Genomic DNA, 19,445 nt, shown 5'->3' on the forward strand with positions numbered 1-19,445 from the left:
TGAAACTGTGAAAAAACTGATCTTTATATGGGCGTGTTCATCAATCTCCCGAGATGCTCATATAACATTTACGGACACTAGCTTTTTAGCAAATTGTGAAAAAATTTAAAAATTTTAAAAATCCCTTAAAAATCAACAAGTTTTCATAATTTCAAAATATTTTTCAAGTATAAATAATTAAAGAAAATTGAGTTTAAAAATTTAATTTTATTTAATTTATATTTTGTAATATTTGAAAACTAATATTTTATTAGTGTAGTGGGCGTAATGTAGTGTAGTGGGCGTGGTTTAACGTTATTTTGGACTCGATCTTTCGAAAAGGCCTTAAGTCTAACTGCCATATATGCGAGCTCTGGCTCCATAGCTTGTGCGAAATAACGTTTTTTGTGGATTGCCCGCCCATTAGTGGGCGTGTCCAAAGATTTATAATATTCTGATGCAAATATGCCACGTCGCAACTATCTAACTGGCAAACAGCTTGACCAAGGGCAGGCCAAAGCCAATATACTCTTTATGCATTTTATGAAGAGAGTATATAAAGAAAAAGAACGCTCCACTTGTCATTTATATTCGCGCAGCCTTTTATTTATAATAATAATAAAAATAAAAAAGAAGGCACTGCCTCGACTCCCTTGGCCATATAATGAGCAGCAGCTGCCGCATGCAACAGGAAGAGCAGGCGCAACATGCGCCTCTCGGCTGGCAATCGGAGACGGCGACTGACGAGACGACAGACAGCAGACAGTAGACGGGGCAGCAGTGGGACAGCGGGACGTGGCAGGGTGCGACTGCCGACGACGACGCCATTTGTGGGTGTCAAGAAGTTCAGCGCGCTGTGCCGAGCGCCCAAATGCAACAGTAAATTTCGGTTTGGCCAGGAGATAACATCGACGCCGCACGGATCGGAACGGAATGAATCGAAACGATTTCTGCGATTAGCTTTCAGATTTATACTAAATGCTTAAAACGTGACTGAATTTATGATAGGCCAGCCACAACGCCAGTTGATTAGCTGAGACAATTTATTTCAAACACACACGACATCACAAAATAGCTCTCGGAATTCTTTTTGCTGCCTATTTCAAAATTTATGTTGTTTTATTTAGCTTAAATCTGAGACAACAAAACAACTAAATCGAAAAGAAGACCATTCAGGCCCAGTTGCAGCTGGCTAAAACTGAACAGTTGTGTCTTAAATCTTGATGTGGCATGTTGCATCTTGCGTAAAAGTGTTTGAATTTTGGCGAACAAACATGTAAGAAATCCTTCTGAATGCATTTAAGTAAGATGCAGCATTAAATCAATTAGCAAGTGCTTAAGTAATCAATTTTATTATTAAAAACAAAAGTGCTTTTGAGCAAAATTAAAAAAAAAAAATTGTGGACAATCGTTTAAAAATTGCTTTCAAATCAATTATTAATTCGAAGCATCAATCGGAGCAATAATATAATATACCCTAGTTAATCAATTATGTTAGCGTAATTGTGAATTGTTCAATTGTTTATAATTTTGTTCCACAAAATAAACAAAAGTGCTTAAAAGTAAAGTATAACAAATATTGACAGAACTTTAATCATCGCGGAACTAATAAAATAAATAATGTATGAATGTGACATTTTTAATCAATTCAATCATTGCATTAAATTTGACTATGAAGTAAATTTAATATATTGTTTTATCAATTTAATAGCAGCTAATATTTGTTGCAAGCCTTAGTATAATACGTTTAATTTACATGAATCGATGTATTTTGGACTGTCATTATTGCATTGCTCAGTTTGCAATCACATTTTACCTTGCCCAATCGCATTGATAAGACTTAGGAGACACAGTGCCACAAAGAAAAAAAGAAAAGAAAAACAAAGATATAATAAAAATTCCCAAGCGACCTTTTGTTTGTCTCGCTGGGTACTTAAGAAAATTATCACACATGAAAAATTTGCTCAGCGCGGCGCTTTTCCAAAGCCGAAAGGCAAACAAACGTTTTGAGAATGTCAGACAAGGGCTATTTGAAGAGCCACAGCTAGGGTCATAAATCGCTAAAGTCAAATCCTAAGTAAACACATTATTTATCAAAGACACACACATACAAACACACACACACAGAGGGAAATACATATAGTGCACTGCTTTTTTGGGGTCGCTCGGGCCAGTTGTTTATCAGTAGCGCATTCTCATCTTGTTGCACTTTTTGCTCATCGTGACGATCGTGTTCGTCTTCGTCTTTGATTTCATTTTGCAGACAACTGCGGCAACGTGAACAACACAAACGGAGCTGCTGCTGCCACTGGCTACGGCTTCAGTCAGCCGGGCTACAACATGGACGACATACTGATCATCACTGCCAAGCACAGCGAACGCGCCTATCTGCGCGCCACTTTCCTGAAGAACCATTTCGACAAGATCACCAAGCAGCGCGGACGCAAACCATTCAAGTGAGTGTTACAACCAGATCAAGAGTTCATAATGAATACATAGAATACCTATATCAGATACAATAACTTAGAAGATGCCCCTTAAGTAGTCGCCAAAGGGCTCTAATCACTTTAAAATCGCTAATCCTTGGTTAAATTGTTATTCATTTTAGAATAATAACTATACCATAACTCAGAAAATCGATCGAAAACAGTCGCCAATATCAATTGTCTACTCTTTCATCACTTTATTAGTGCAAAAAATATGTATACGTACTTCTTTATAATAAGAAATTGTTATTAATTTAAGTTGTTCGTTAATAAATATGTTGCAGGACTTTTTTTCATATTTTGAACAATTTGTTTTCTAATTGTAAAAAGCCACTGTTTCATTCCATCGTTCCGCTATGAAAACGGGCCACAATTAAAAAGTTAGGTTAGAAGCGAACTAAGAATAGGAACTAATTTGAAAAATGCCTTAATACGGCTTAAAAATCATAAAGTTATGAATGCAAAAGTATTTTAATAATATACAGTTGTATCAAAAATATTAATAAAACAAGCGAGGTCATAAAAAATCGAAAAGGTTCTAGAAAATCTGTGTTTCCTCTAGCACTAATAAATCTGTTTTATTATTGTAATATTCACATAGAAAGCAAATCTAACTCCCAGTTTCTTCTGCCTTTCCGTTGTTTCAGTTTTCTGCACATAAAAATTGATGATGGCCCCTTCAGCGAGGAGATCGCTCAAAAATATCAAAATACGGCGCTACAAATTGTCATTCTGTGCCCAGCCCTGTTGGCACTGCCACACAGTTTCCTGATGGCGCAGCTGACATCGATAATACGCGTGGAGAAGGTGCTGGCCATATTGCTGGATGTGGGCGAAGATAAGGTAAAAGAAATGCACAAGACGGCGCTGCCCAACTATTATAAATGGCGTCGCTGCGTGGTGCGGGACAACGATCAGGCGCAGATCAGTCACATTTTGGGCATAGCCACCGACATATTGGGCCGGGCGCTGTGCCAGCGTCCGCCCTGTCAGGATAGCAGCAATAGCAACAACAGCAGCATCTCGCGCAGCATGTCCAGCTGCTCGGAGGGCTTCACTGTGCTGCCCAAGAAAGTCAAGCAGGGCCAGAACAAAGTGTTGGCCATACTGTCCGAGCCGCTGAAGCCGAACGACACGCTTAAGCTGCTCGTAGAGAAATCGGGCGAGCTGCTTGAGGTACGCAATTTCAAGTGCCGCAATCCTTACACTGTCCAGTTCGCCATACCCGAATCCTGCATGGAGATCTCCACCATGATTGAAATACGCATCGAGAAGAACAACAAGAGCCTAGGCGCACGTCCCATCAAATGCGAGAGTCGCCTGCGTGAATTGGAGCAGCTGCTGCGTGTCGAGGACTCGCCCATTGAGTTCATGTGCCATGCCCTGGGCGTGGGTCCTCTGGAGCGCGATGCATTGGATCAGCATTTGCTGCAGTGCTTCCAGCGCAATATGCCTCCCAATTTTCATCTGCTCAATGGACCCAGCGAACGTCAGCCGCACTTTTTCACACGCCTCGAGTCCAGTCCCGAGGAGTATCCAACACTGTTGCACTTCGCCGCACGCTGGGGTCTCAATCGGCTCTGCCTGCAGCTCATGGAGTGCCCCGGCGGCGACACGGCCTGCGGTGTGCGCAACTGCGCTGGCCGCACGCCCGCTGAGCTGGCCGAACAGGAGGGTCACCATAAGCTGGCCCAGAATCTGATCAGTTTCTCGGAATTTCACAATCTCACAATGGTCTATCACTACTTCAAGGGCGTGGAAAATGCCAGCAGCGGCGCCAGCAGCCCGGGTGCTCAAACCAAGTCGGGTGGCAGCAAGGGCGCCCAGGTGGTCATTGGAGCGCTGCCATCGTCACCCAGAAGCAAACCACCCAAGCAGCTGCCCACGGCAGAGTATATGGAAATGTCCAGTGGCTCGGAGCGCGAGAATACGCCAGAGGTGCGCACCAAAACTGAGACAATGGCCATTTCGAATCTCAACTACATTAGCGTGGAAACCGAGGATGAGAATCTGCAGAGCTGCGCCACAGAGAAGAATCTGGAGTCCAGCAAAGTGCTGGAGCCGGCAACTGGACCCGAGCAAACCACCAACGAGCTACGCATCAATGAACCGCCTTACTATCAATCCAAAGAGCAAAACAAATCCGAGGATGTGGTGGATGGAGCTGCCAACTATCAGACCACAGATAAGTTCAGCCAGGAATGCTCACAGCTGCTGGAGAACCAGGCAATGGCCGGCAACGATTACGTGATGCAGCCCTCCAACATACCTGTGCCGCCCGTTGTGCCCGATGATGGCAACTATTTGTTCCAGCCCTCCAATCGGCCGGTGGAGGAACCGCTGCGCCTGAGTCGCTCCACAACGCGACTGCCCCAGACCAACAACAGCTATGGCACATTGAAGCGCAGCGCCAGCGACGCCTCCAGCAGCACACGGGCCAATGCCGACGACGAGCTGGCCGAGATTATGCACGATTTCAAGAACAATGTGCTGACCATACATGATGTAGAACTGCTGGTAGAGAAGTGGAAGCATCGTAATGACGTACAGCAAAGCTTCCGCGAGAAGCAGGAGCAGATCGATCAGCTGCGCCGCGAATACGAGCGTATACATGAGCATGTCAGGTCGCAGCTAAAACGCGAGACGCCCTTTGAGCGCATTAAGAAGCTCTTCTCCAGACAGAAGCCACATGCCATCGTCGAGAAGCAGAGCAGCTGTGCGGACAGTCTGCTGGACGAGACCAAAAGCTCTATTGCGACCAGCTGCAGCCTCAAGTCTTCGGCGCGTCCCATTAGCTCGCTGAGCCTGCAGAGCGTTTCCAGCTCGAGCTCCTCCTCGGGCCGCCTTAGCACGGGCAGCAACTGCAGTGGCGCCTCGCTGGGCGACTCTGGCACACATTCAGATCATGAGGAGCGTCGTCAGTTTGGCTGCCGCCTGGGCACGCCCGGTTCGCTGATGGATAACTATTTGGTGCCGCCGCCGCCGCGTCCAGTTTTTACGCCGGTCTCAACGCCAGGCGATGAACGGCATCAGATTGTGTTTCCCTCACCAATGTCCAGCTGCCAGCGCCTACACACGCCCACCAGTCCCACTGGCTCCGATCACTATCAGATGTTTCCATCGAATATACCCGTCTACTGCAATGGCAGCCAGCCGCTGTCCACATCGCAGAGCAGCAGCTATCTGAACACCATTATGGAGGCAAAGGAGCAGGATACACAGCAACAACAGCCGCAGCACTATCAAAACGGTGTCACCCTGCAGCCCATCAAGCTGAACGAGCGACCCAACATCATCTATGGCAAACTGACCAAGAGCCACTCCAGCAGCGGCTGCAGCTCATTCAAGCCCAAGCAGGTCGCCTGTCCGCAGTTGGGCAGCATCGAGGTGCAGGCTGAGGTCTATCAAAATGTGGGCAGCCCAACGGACGAGGCAACAACCCCAGAAGTTCCGGCCAAGGAACAAACCAACGAGGCGCCCAACTACATGAACTGCTAGGCCTTGTTTCGTGTATTTCTCGTAGCTGCATAGGTTTTCATATGATATATAAATCTAGCCTAAGCTTAAGTGCATATATAATTTCGATATTGCTGGAATGAGTATAAACTAGTTAAACAAACGGTTGTAATCAGCCGCAAAACATATTATAAAATATTTCTCGACAACATTTAAACTCACTAACTAAGTATATAACTTTTCTAATATATATGCAACACACATTGTATTATCTTTAGCTATCGTTCTCGATCTTTTAAATGTACATTATTTTGAAACGATTGCAAGCAACCAAAATAACATATCAGATAGTCTTAAGCCAGGTCTCGAACCAACTAATTGCATGTTTGTAATTCTAGATCTAAGTATTCCCCCCCATTTGTATTAAGCCTAGCATGCAGCTGAGCATGAAAAACACATATTTTTCGCACAAAGTTAAATGCAATAAATTGAATTCTTTAAGCAATCCAAACGACTCTCATTGCACCTCGGTACACGTACTAAGCCGGGTAGCTGTTGGGGTCACGGGTCTGTTTGGAGCAAACAGGAAATCATGCGGAAGCCCGCACTACATGCAAAAGGGGATTGCAACTGCCAACGTAAATTTCGACGGTAACAGCAACATACTAGAACAAGTAAGTTTGCCCGACTAGGAGATACCCTTGACCTAGCGCTGATGTATCTTTACGAAAACGCTTCTACTTTCCTCTCTGCGTACATGTACAAAAATATATACACACACATATACGCACGCTTGCTTCATACTTTGGATAGTGTCTTCATGAATAACTTAAATGATTATAGTCCGAACATTTTGAAGTTTTTTGGCTCTATCTTCAAATTGGAGGTACTTTCCAAAAATAAGACAAACTATGTTATAAGAAAAAATTGATTTCAAAATTCCCTAGCTTTTTTAGTAGATTGGCTTAGCTCGTCATCCTGTTCAAGAACTCTTCTATTAAAAAAAAATTTATATTTTCTGCTTTCATAGATTGAAGTCCCAAATTTCTGTAAATATTCTACACAACTTTGTTCGATTCCCAAGCGTTATATTATTTTATTCATGGATTCTATACTAATTCAGAACATAAAATTATTTATAAAATATTTATAAAATATTGATATTTATATACCTAAAATATATTATTTTTATAATCTTTAAATCTTAAATTAAACATTTTTCTATTTAAGTTAAGCTTTAATAAAAATACCTAATAAATGCTTCTGCATACAAGAATCTTTGTAGTCGAATTACACGTAAAGTCTTAGATTCAAGGGGCTGTAAACATAAAGCCAACTATTTATAACTAACACGTGACGCTCAGAAGTATGCTAACATTTTCAGAAATGCCAAATTTTAAAGGGAATACGACTACTTTTCATATATATTTTTATGTTAGCTTCTCACACATACACACGCATACTGTTACAAGCCCAGCCAAGCTTAAACAAAGCCTGTAATTCTTAATTCACATTCACACTCGCACAATTATTGCGTACGCGGCATAGTATTTTTCCCAGCTGAGTTCGCGAAGAGCTAAGCCGCCATTTTACATTTGCTGTACATGCTGCATGGATGGGAATATGGCTTCGATGCAACCAGCTCCGCCCACAATATCCGGTTCACTCGCGCCCAACGCCCACACACAGCTGTTAATGGGCTGTAGTTTTTGTCTTTAGAGTACGAGTGTGGGTGTGTGTGTCTGTGTGAATTGTTTTAACGAGCGCAAACCTCAACGAGAGTGTGTGAGCGTGAGAGGCTGTGAGAAAGGCACGCGGTAAGCGTTTATTTTTTGTTTTCAAATGAGCTTTTGCACAGCCTGTTTCAGACTAAGCATTGAATATGGAAATTAAGTTGGAAAAAAGTTGTTACAGCTGATTTGTATGTTAAATTTCACCTTGTGTCTTGCTAACCATAAACACCCTGTGCTTAGCACAATACAAAAAGCTTTCGTCCATGCCGACAGCCAAAACAAACGGCAGAGCGCAAACAACTGTGAGAGAGCGCGCGTGTGAACTGAGAGAGAGAGAGAGAGAGCAGCAGCAAAAGCGCTTGGCTCGGTGAGCAAGAAAAGCTTTTTGCATTTGGCCAGGCTAAAGCGAACAAGTGTGTATAAAAAGGACATTTCCTTCAGTCGACTCTGTTAATTAAGCGTAAATACGACGCAAAAGTGCGCCACAACACATTCTATCCATACAAAATTCACAATTCACGCCTAAACAAACATTAAGTTGCTGTTGAAAATATATGAGACAACAACTAGAACAAAACAGAAATAATTTATTTAAAAAAAAAAAAGTAAAGAAAAAGCGTGCATAGTAAAACAATTTGATAATAGAAGGACTTTGGCGCATCCTCGGTTGCCCCTGAGTGCTGCTGCACTCTCGTGTGAAAACAAAAACATAAGCACAAATCTTTTACGGCATCTCAACTGCGTAGTACCCAAAGCAAAAACAATATATAGAAGTAATTCCGCCCGGATTAAATATTTACAATTGGTTCGGCACTAATTAGACGAGGGAACTCCGTAATACCCAAAGGCAGCGAAAAGTCTACCAAGAAGCAACTGAAGCAACTGAACTGAACTGAACTGCAACAACCTGAGAGCCTGAGAAACGCTTGGAACAGCCGCCGCTCGTAAATAATTGAAGGTAGGCAACGTTGTCAGCAAACTCGTAAAATTTATGTGAGATTTTACTGAGTCCGTGACCAGGCAGTCGCATTAATTTCTCATTTTCCATTCCCCCCAATCCCCACACGCTGTCGTCCAACATTTATTTGCCTTTCAATTAAGTTGAGGCTGTGCCGCGTGTGGCTAGAGTTAAATTTGAAATGTTGCCATGCGAATATGCAACCTCTTCAAAGTTTCTACCGAGCATAGCATTTTTAATGATGCACTAAACGTTAATGGGTTGAATGGAGCAGCCTCTTTGAACTTGGTCCTCGCCCAAATGAGAGGTGTTCAAATATTGCGAGCATTTTGCAGCTTAGCTCAAGCTTAAGTTTTACAAGTATGTGCACTAAGTACACGATATTGAGTTTATCCTTAAACTCATATGCATATATAGCGTATCACTTGGATACCTGGAACATCAAATCGAATAATGTTTCTAGATTACCGCTATATATAGATGCCATGGATATTGAGCTCAATCATTCTAGCTCAAGTTTTTGGTTCTGGTTCAAAATTGGATTACAATGTTTTCGCTTTCAAATTGAATAATGCTCTTTAAGTGTTCTATTTATGGCGGCTCATTATTCAATAAAGCCGGTTTATGTTTTAGTTTATTGAATATGAAAAATTTAAGTTTCGAGCTATAACTGGTTTGGCTTAAAACTAATCTTAGTAAGGACTGTGACAAAATTCATTAAAGGGCTAGAGGAGCTCCAAAGCGGAATGAAGAACCTATTAATCGATGCATATCCCATTTATATCCTATCCATCATTTTCAGAGACTTATAGACATAAAGACTAATTTGTTTAACTTTCCACATATTCTTATTGTATATAAGTTCCACATATTATTATTAATATCTCAATTCAAACTATTTAAATTATTTTTTAATTTTAAATGTCGCTTTCTTTTCTTGATATATATATATATATATATATATATATATATATATATATATGTTAATATATTTTCCTATGCTAACTTATTTTAATTATATACATATATCTTAAAGCTTAAATTAAATAATTAATGAAGTAAATTGAAAATAATTTTAACAGCAAGCTTGACCGTTCTTTGCAGAGTATTAAAAAAATATTTTTGTTTAGTTTTGTTGAGGTTTTGTTTGTTGGTTTTGCGATACTTGTAACTACCTCAAGTGGCGCAAGAAACAAAAGCACACACACGAGCACCTAGTACGCGTGCACTCACACACACGCACACGCACGCCCACACACACACACACACACGGAAGCACACCCACACGCAGTACATATGGCATATATATTGTATAAATTCTATGCAACACAAATACAAATGCATTCATTTACAGCACAAAGCGAAGAGATGCTTTGGCCACAATGCACGCTTTTCTTTCTGTGTCAGGGGGCAAGTGCCTTAGAAGCTGCCACACAGTTGGTATTATAATTTTAATTACCACTTAAACGACTCGGTCGCCGTCCGTCAGCGAAAACGTGCTTATAGAAATGCACCAAGTCAACGCATACGCACACACACACAATTCTACATAAAAGACATGTGCCATATACTACATATATGTATATGGATATATATAAACAGCGCACAATGCGAAAATGTGCTTACAATGCGTACAATTCTATTCAGCTGCATTGTTTGGCCCCTTTCTACTTTTAGCATATTGCATTTTTCCTGAATCGAAAAAGAAATGAACGGAAAACATAACCGTGCATAGAAACTGCTTAGAGCTTGCAATATTGCGCATACGCCATGTAAGCATGTCAAAGGAATGCCGACCCATAATTGCGCATTTGCCGCTTCACTGGATTGCTAAACCACAGCCGCACCTCTGGCTTAGATATTGCCACTCATATCGATTGCGAATGGCTGTTCAAAGTGGCCTTAAACATGAAGAATGTTAAAATTTCCACAGATTACAGCTAGAACAAGGAGGTTGAGCATTCGAGCATCAGGCTAAATTATGCCTCGAGCCCATTACAAATAAATTAAAAGGGTATATTGTTTTGGTTCTTCTGTCTAACAGGTGGAAGAAAGTAATGCTGACCCGAAAGAAAGATCCTTTGGATGATTTGAGGATGAGGCACTGCTTTTTTCAATATAATTATGATTTCGGTAACATCGATAAATATCTAGTACAAAGCCAAATATATACGTTCTTGTATGAAGATCAAATTCTGTTTTAGTCTGACATCGATAAATATCGATTTTATATAACCTCAATATATATTTATATTTATTTTGTTTAGTTTTAGTTTAAAATTTTGCGACTTTCATATACAGATTAGGAATTCTTAACTTCTTGGATAACTATTCTATTGAAAACAAATTTATACAATAATTCTTAAAGCCAAAATCTTTTGATTAAGGATACACATAAAGTTGGGTGCCATGTCTAAGCACTAAGAAAAATTTGAGACTAAACACGGAAGTAATACGAAAAATAATTTTCCCTTGTAGGGAGCTGAGGGAAGCAGAATCCCAAACGCACTTACAATTACTTAAAGTTTAAAGAAATAATGCCATGAACAAGCAGGCGTACAAAAGTTTATGAAAACGTTAAGCCACAAGTAAAAGCTTTAAGTAGAGAGCACGTAAAAAAAAACTTAAAATCTTATAGAATACTTTTTAAGTAGCTTACCCAAAAACGTAGCATACTTTTCCGAGTGCACGTTGGTAATGGCCGCCGCTTGGCGCAAACTCAAAATGCAGCAAATGCTATTGCAATAATGGCAAATACGTAATGTGATCATTATAATCATGCAATTTGGACGTTGTTATAACGACCAACCGCGCCAATAGCCAATAGCCCCATGTAATTGGAGAAGCACAAACGGAAAAGGTCATAATAGTTACCAAAGTCGCTTTGATGAACATCATAAATTCGTTTTTATTGAATAATACCATGTGACATTTACAGTTGGCAGGTCGCAAACAGGACAAAACAAAAAGGAAAATACCACTACATATAGCAAAGAGAATTTCTATATAGTTGGCAGTTGGCAGGTGGGCTCAGGTGGCGCACGGGCGCATTTGGGCTGCGGGGCGTGCCAATTAAAAGTAACCATAATTGTTGTGGGCTTTTTTGTCTAATGAACTGAGAATGTCTAAGGTTTTTGAACGGACATTTGGCAAGAGCTATGCTTATGCCACGCCCCAGTATTTTGTTTTGGCCAAAACGCAACGATTTGGCAAACATATTCAGAACGTCGCGACAATGTCGTCGCCAAAGGGTTTTTCAGTCCGTTTTTTTTTTGTGTAGCCAACGAGTAAATTATTCGTTTATAGCAGGACCTCCACAAGTCGTGGCCGTTTTCCGTTTTAGTTTTGTTTTGCTGTAGCTGCGCTGTGACCGACACGTGACCCCGACACACACACATACACATACACACACGCACACAGTGCAGATTCAACTTCATGGTTGGCTGGCTTTAAATTCGTTTGCATTCAAAAGGCTTGTGCAATAATTCATCAATTTGAGTGTCCTGGCCAGTGCAAACATTAGAAACCCAATTTGCCGTCAGGCATATTAATTATGCAAGTCACTTTGCTGCGTCACACGCAACTGTTCCGCTGCCACGTTGCATGCCCCGCCGCATGCCGCGCCTAAAGCACTTGCTTCATTTTGCAATTGTTTGCGTGGGACTGGCAACAGCTGACAGCTAAATGCAATTGCTTGTTAATCTAACTTCAATAGAAGTGCCTTGAAGTATTAAAGCAAATATTCATAACTTCTAGAACTTCATGCCTAGCATAAGTTGTAGGTAGAACATTCAAATCATTTTCTTTTCATGATATGTTTTCTATAGAGATCGAAATGTAAGACGGGCCTCTGGTAAATTCCATATGTGAACAAGAAGTAAAACTTTTCTTTCCTTTCCTATTGGCGTCAAATTTACTTTCAAAAATCTTTGAGAAAATTTACTAAAGACGCGTTGCATACTTTTCAGAATATCCACACGTCCTAGACGGAAAACGGAGGTTTATACAGACAATAATTATGATAATAGAAATGAATCTTAAAAGAAACGAATTTAAAATCTTTACTCGATCAGAGTACGTCGAATAAGAAGAGGGAAAGTAAAAAAATAAATAATCCATAAATAAAACCAGAAACTTTCTACATTATAAACCAAAAGTTCTATATTGAGATTTACCCTCAACAGACATCCACTTTTAATCCAAATGCAACATGTTTTGCACATCTAACAAAGATTGGATTAGTTGGCAAAGTAAGCCCAGCAAATAAGATGCCCAACGGCAGCTAAATAAACTTTTGGAGACACTCGCAAATATATCCCAAAAGCGGTTGCATGACAGTCACGGCCAAGCCGGCGGGCCAGACACGTCTGACATTTTAAAATGCCAAAGGAACAACTAGAAACTCGAGTAAGAGTGTTTTAGTCGGGAGTGCCTGACTAGTAGATACCCTGGAGCGAGCTGTACGCTGCGCCAGGTCTTCCTCCTGCTTAGCCTGCTTAGGAAATTGATGTCTGATTAACTTTGGAGTTTATAGTCTGATTCAATATATAGAAATCGACGAGCTTAAACCGACGGACAGACATCCAGACAGGGCTAGATCAGCTCAGCTTATCTTGCGGAATAAGAATACATATACTATATAGGTTCAGGGATGCCTCCATCTGCATTTCGCATGCATTTGCACAAAGTCAATCCCCCCGCTTTTCGCATTTACAATAGATTTGGGGTATGAAAAGGATCAACCGACAAACAAACAAATCGCAGACAATTGAGTGAGTGACGTGCTGTTTGCCGAGACTGTAACTGACACAAGCGAAAACCGACATCGACTCTGGAGCAGACTTAATGCAATTAGAATTCAATACATTCGGCAGGACGACATGTAATTAAGTGTAATTTGGACGGACGGCGAGCAGTAAAACAGTTGACAGCAGGGAATATAACGATGTGAGTCATGAGACAGGTAGACAGAAAGACAGCCAAATGAATGTGCCATCAATTTGGACATATCTATAAGTATATAATACATATATATTCATGCATATAGAACCCTGCACTGCGGCCGAGAGCAATAAAGTAAATCAAAGGATTGTCGTGCTGTAAATCATATGAAAGTCCTTGACAATGTGCGCCAAAGACCGGCAGGACTGGCGTCTCGGCACCCAAGAAGCCAATGTCAGTCTGTGAGTAAATTCCATACACAACTTTCAATTATTGAATGAAACAAACACACGCAGCACACACACACACACACACACACACAAGCAGAATGCGCAGGCTGCATAAACACAAATATTTGTAGCATAACTGCGGGCGTTTCATGTAAACGCCGCATGTCGAGCGCCAATTAAGCCCCAAAAACGTAAACAATTTCTTGCATTTCCATTTCACACTAGTTACCAATGAAAATAACATGACAGCAAGAAAGCAAGCGCACTATTTACACGTGCTCGACTATGAAATATCCTGTAAATAATGTAATGTAATAATGTAACAATCAGAAGGAAGCATCTTCGATTCCAAAATGTATCTATCTATCTATGTATCAGTATCTGCCCTATCTGTCCGTCCGTCCGTCCGACCCTAAGTATGAACGCGACAATCTCAGCACCTACAAGAGCTTAAGACTTGAAATTTTAACGTAGGTTCTTCTAGTGCCCGCGCATTCCGATTTTCATTCCAATAATCGATTACTTGCCAGTTTGCGAACAATCGATAAATATCGATATTTACATTTTTAGCTATATATATACATATATGCTTTTCAAAAATATGTAAGTTTTTTAAAAAACATTTAGGATTACATTAGACCCAATCATAAGTTACTAAGGCTCCAGTCATCGCATTGAACTTAACAGAACTAAGGCAATTATTATATACAAGTTTAGTTGTATTATTAACATTTTGACCAGGATTTGAACTAAAAACTGGTTTTAAGAATGTAGAATCCAGGTTCACGAATCAAGCCTTAAGTTGAGAAATTGATTCGAGGCACAAACTAAGCCGCCAACAATCTTTTGTAATTGCTTTCCCGAATTATTTTTTCTTTTTTATTATATCATATATTAATTTATAAATACGTATATTCGAATATGTTATATTTTTAAGAAACATTTAATATTATTATAATTCCTGGTAAGATGGGACATGTATAATTATTTATACAATCCTTAAAGCTTGGCTTGAAGAACTATCAATAATTTGTTTAATAAGTGTACTTAAAAGCAAACTGTGTACAGCATATAAATTAACCCTTATGTGCTAATCAAATTCCTGATCTGCTATTTATTTTAGCTATTTATAGCCCATACACAAGTCCAAAATACTCTATAGAATTCATGTACAGGGTACAAATATATTTGCGTGCTGCGCTACGTTCGCTCGTTTCAACTAGTTGGATACTTCAGCAGTGCACCCACCCACACCCACCTCCAGCCCTCCCCCCCCTCGCTCAGCCACTGCCTTGCCCTCACACTTTGATTTCGCTTTTCACCGCAGACTTTCCCAATATATGTATATATCTGCGTGGCCTCGTCTGTGGTCTCTGCGGTGCCTTTGAGCCGAAAGTGAATGTTAGCAGTGAATGGGGCACATGCACATACATACTACATGCATTCCCATAAATATATATACACATATATTGTTGTTGGATAAAAGGTCGAGCTGCATTTATCTAGTGGCTGCGAAATTAGCATTTGGCATTTTGAATTTTTCGCTCTTTGTTGAACTTTTCTAACGTATTCTTGTTAGTTTTTTGTGCTTGTTAAGTTCTGTAAGGTCAACGGAAATGTTATCCAATTAGCGATAGTCATCGAATCGTTTTCTCGTCGATTCAGTAGCTGTCGATAAAATGCCGCATAGATTTTTAGTTCTACTTTTAAACTCTATTTGCAGACAATCCACAGAAGATGCAAGAGCCCGTTGCTTAGACTAAATGCCAAAGCAGGATTAGAAACTGTGCCAAGGATCAGATAGAACCATGTCAAATGTGGGTAAACACACATCATATACCTATTAGATTTAGTTAATGCTTAAAGACATTGCAGCCGCTGAACATGGACAAATCGAATGGCAATGGCGTGTATGCAACGAGCAGCTGCCACATGGATAATGTGGCTGCCACAACAACAGCCATGAACACGGCAAATAATATAAATATTATGAATGGCGCCGCGGCTGTTGCAGCTGCCGCAGCAGCCGCCACGCTGCCCACATCCGCCTCCAGCGAGGACCTCAGCCAGAGCCTGTCCGAGTACACGGACGCCGACGAGAGCATATCAGCACCCACAGAGTTTCTCGCCGAGGTAGGAGGAAAAAAAAATAATACAACAAATGTGATATGTATTCAAATGCAAATTGCAACGCTGAGAGCGAAATTTAATTTAAAAAATCCTTTCAAGAGGATTATTGAAAGTTGCCTTTGTGCGCCGGCTTATTGATGGCCACTAAATTGTTTTCAAGCGCATTTAACTTTTAAGCCCAGCCAACTTTTGCCGTTGTATCCAATGTGGGCCAATGGGCCGGGCCATTGTTGGCCTGATAACTTTGCATACAACTATGTATAGATGTCCACAGGGTTTGACGCAATTTGATGCTCTATTTTGTTATGCTCTATTGCAGTTTCTGTCTGCCGTCATGCTCAAGGACTACAAGAAGGCTTTGAAATACTGCAAATTGAGTGAGTATAAAGATACTGCTTAAAGAAGATACTCCAACTAGTCCTGCTACACATAAACGATTCATTTTCATTAACAGTTCTGCAATACGAACCAAACAATGCAACGGCCAAGGAGTTCTATCCACTCATATTGGACAAGCTGCGCTGTGAGTCCACATTATAGTACATCATTTGTAAGCTCGTGTTCGAGTTAATTAATCAATTATCCTGCAGTGGCCGCATCGAGCGACAGCGACGAGAACTACAATAAATCCTCATCACCCGAGCTGGCATTAGATCTGGAGGCGCCCGAGGAGCGCGAGGATAGCGTAAGCAGCCGGAGCAACAGCAGCAGTCACAACAATTGCTCCGATGAGGAGGATAATGACGATGATGATGATGATGAGGATGATGATGATGTGGATGTGGATGAGGATGAGGATGTAGATGATGAGGATGACATTGACAATGTGGATGTCGAAGAGGAGAGCAGCAGCAGCGCTGATGACTACGATTTGCCCATTGACGAGCAACAGGACCCGGCCGCTGTAGACAGCCTGGCTGCGCACACATCCCATTCGCACTCCCACAACGACTCGGGCTCATCGCGCAATTCCTCGAGCGGTGGTGGCGGTCGCAGCGACAATACCACTCACTCATATTCCAGCCTCCTGCTGGAGGAGGAGGACGACATTGTACCAGTCAATTTGCAATTTGGCAACAAGGAAACGAGCGCAACAGATTTAGATGTGAGCAATGGTAAGCGCTGCCAAAACCATCATTTCGATAGCCATACCAATAGATCATTTCAATATACATCTATGCATCTATATATATATATTTCAGGCAACAAGGTGCCATCCGCCTCGTGCAGCGATTCGGAATCACCCACAGAGCCGCTCACCCAGCGACTGGCCGCCATATTGCGCTCCAAGTGCGGCGTTTCGGCCAGTAAGGATGAGCCCTATTGAGGCGCTACGAGCATCCGCAATTTATATATGCATATACTATATATATGTGTGTGCTATATACGTAACTATATTCTTGTACTTGTACTCGTACTCAATGAGTTAAATGTTTACACTTCCTTTGCCCAAAACTAGTGCATTCGCTTTATGAACCTAGAAACCGTCCCAAACAGCATACAACAAATACTATAATATCTAATTCCAAATGCAATAACTTTAGCTGCGAACTAGTTCTTTCGTTAAAAAAAAACCCAATTCCCTAGACAAACATATCGTACAAACTTAATAAGTACTTATTGTAGTCATATTTGTATTGTGTATGTAAATGAGTATAATCTACGCTCCAATAACAATGAATATACTTATATATTATATATATTATTATTAATACATATACATATACACATATATACACATACATAGCGAATTGTGTAACAGAATCTATTTTAGTAAGACACACCCATGCAAAACGCACAGGACTTGGAATATTGTTGGATAACTTTACACGTTTAGCGTTTTATAGAGGGCGACTTTTTTCCAAACAATTTATAACATAGTATTTAATTAGGAAACGGAAAACGGTTTGGATAAGTCTGATAATATGGATGGAGGCAAATAGTACTACAACTGAAATGGTCCAAAGTCATAAACTGTATTAAACGAATACCATAAATAATTCTTGTTTTCAAATAATAATGCATAAGGCATTAAGACTCTCGTAATTTATTAAGATGTTCTTTGTTTCCGTTTTACGTAAATATATATTGCGATCTACATTTTCCAATATACATATGTACATAACCCTATAGATATGTATCTCATAATGCCCGCTCCATGAGCTTAACTAAAGGACGAAGACACAAATGCGACAAATACATATATGATTAGATACTATATAACTACGTTTATAGAAAGAGATTTGAGCAGATTGAAACCTTTGTATACCCTTAATATTTATAGCAATTTATTGGTGTTTTTAAATCGGTTCAAGTTCAACTTTATGTAATCATATTATATTCGAAATGTATTCTACGTATAACGGATTGTATCATTCAAAGTTGTAATAAAGACAGCAGGCCAACAATTTTAGCGTTTTATTTACTAAAGCATTATTTTTTCAGATTCATCATTATTTAAGAGCATAATAAAACTTGAAGTTCTCAAATTCGAGAGAGATAACTAATATAAAACTCAATTAACAACAGATTATTCCTACGACAGCTATATGATCTGATATATATATAGTAGTCAGATTGGGCAGAATCCGATATATGTATTTCAACAAATTGACGGGCCTACTTTGAGTTTCATCAAGAAACTTGAGCGGCTTGTTAGAGTATACAAACATATGAACAGACGGACCAAAAAACCTGGCTATATCCACTTAGCTCATCGCCATGATCAACAAAACTTTTGCTTACATATGTACACATTTATTAGCAATATTATAATACCCTCTAAATAGGGTAAAACAATTACAATAGGCAAATAAATATATATGCATACAAATCTCTTACCCTTTGCTGCATTGCGTTCCTTATAACTGTCTTGTTCTCTCTCTGTCTCTCTCACTCTCTTTCTCTCTGGCTGTGGTTTAACTTGAAATGCACGCCAATAGTTGTTGTTTTTGGTAAAAAGTTCGACACCAACGAAACCTATTTTACCGATTGTTATATATACCTTTTAGGCCGGCGAACGGGTGTATTGATTGATATATTGCTGTTTACAAACACAAACACAGCTGGAAATAATCGCGATTACTATATTTAATGTTATTAATTTAACATTATTAGAAATCCGATTTAATGTACACGCGCGCACACGAGACAACCGATCAAGAGCACAGACGCGCACAGACTAAATCGCCTCATTAGGAGTGCGCCTATGCTAAGCCGGCATTCGCACTAATACATAAACATATAAGAGCACACAAATTTAATCTCCTGCTCCCGCTCCCCATACCATCCACAGTGCTCGCTACGGACTTGAGCGCTTTCGGCTGGATACTTAACTCAGATAACGGGATCGAAAGTGTTCTAACCAATGGCGTGAACGCAGTGAGATTATGAGTTTCTTCTGCCGCGATTCACACTGCTCGCTCTCTGAAAGTCTCAAAACTAAATTTCTAACTAACGGTAAGATGTTGATAAGTTACATCTATATCTATATATATATATATAAATAATAGTGAAAGTACTAAGCCAGGTA

General features: G+C 40.3%; 2 protein-coding genes across 3 annotated transcripts in view; both read left to right on the plus strand.

The window, feature by feature from the left end:
- Window positions 1–6,912, plus strand: part of LOC115771952 (phosphoinositide 3-kinase adapter protein 1) — a 42,035-nt gene extending 35,123 nt beyond the window's left edge. Inside the window, exons 6-7 of one of the 2 annotated variants that reach the window (XM_030717857.1) lie at window positions 2,243–2,435; window positions 3,113–6,910. In XM_030717857.1, the coding sequence (XP_030573717.1) occupies window positions 2,243–2,435; window positions 3,113–5,963 (3,044 nt within the window). In that variant the 3' untranslated portion in view covers window positions 5,964–6,910. Of the gene's footprint in view, window positions 1–2,242; window positions 2,436–3,112 lie in introns of both variants that reach the window. The other variant, XM_030717856.1, reaches the window with a different exon arrangement.
- Window positions 6,913–8,136: 1,224 nt separating this feature from the next.
- On the plus strand, window positions 8,137–18,284 carry LOC115771904 (acidic repeat-containing protein). Its single transcript, XM_030717793.1, has 8 exons — window positions 8,137–8,612; window positions 15,507–15,600; window positions 15,659–15,916; window positions 16,233–16,290; window positions 16,368–16,436; window positions 16,504–16,598; window positions 16,650–17,028; window positions 17,116–18,284. Exons 2-8 carry the CDS (start codon window positions 15,592–15,594, stop codon window positions 17,238–17,240), a joined length of 993 nt encoding a protein of 330 aa, XP_030573653.1. The 5' UTR covers window positions 8,137–8,612; window positions 15,507–15,591; the 3' UTR covers window positions 17,241–18,284.
- Window positions 18,285–19,445: the final 1,161 nt, after the last annotated feature.

The sequence above is a fragment of the Drosophila novamexicana genome, unplaced genomic scaffold (genome assembly GCF_003285875.2).
Source record: "Drosophila novamexicana strain 15010-1031.04,08,12 unplaced genomic scaffold, DnovRS2.1 tig00000108-arrow-pilon, whole genome shotgun sequence".
Taxonomy (NCBI): Eukaryota; Metazoa; Arthropoda; class Insecta; order Diptera; family Drosophilidae; genus Drosophila; species Drosophila novamexicana.

What these genes read in the sequence shown, in the direction of transcription:
- LOC115771904 (XM_030717793.1), top strand. An exon ending in TTTGAAATACTGCAAATTGA is followed by an intron (nt 16,291 to 16,367) that starts GTGAGTATAAAG and finishes TTTCATTAACAG; the next exon opens with TTCTGCAATACGAACCAAAC. An exon ending in CCGAGGAGCGCGAGGATAGC is followed by an intron (nt 16,599 to 16,649) that starts GTAAGCAGCCGG and finishes TCCGATGAGGAG; the next exon opens with GATAATGACGATGATGATGA.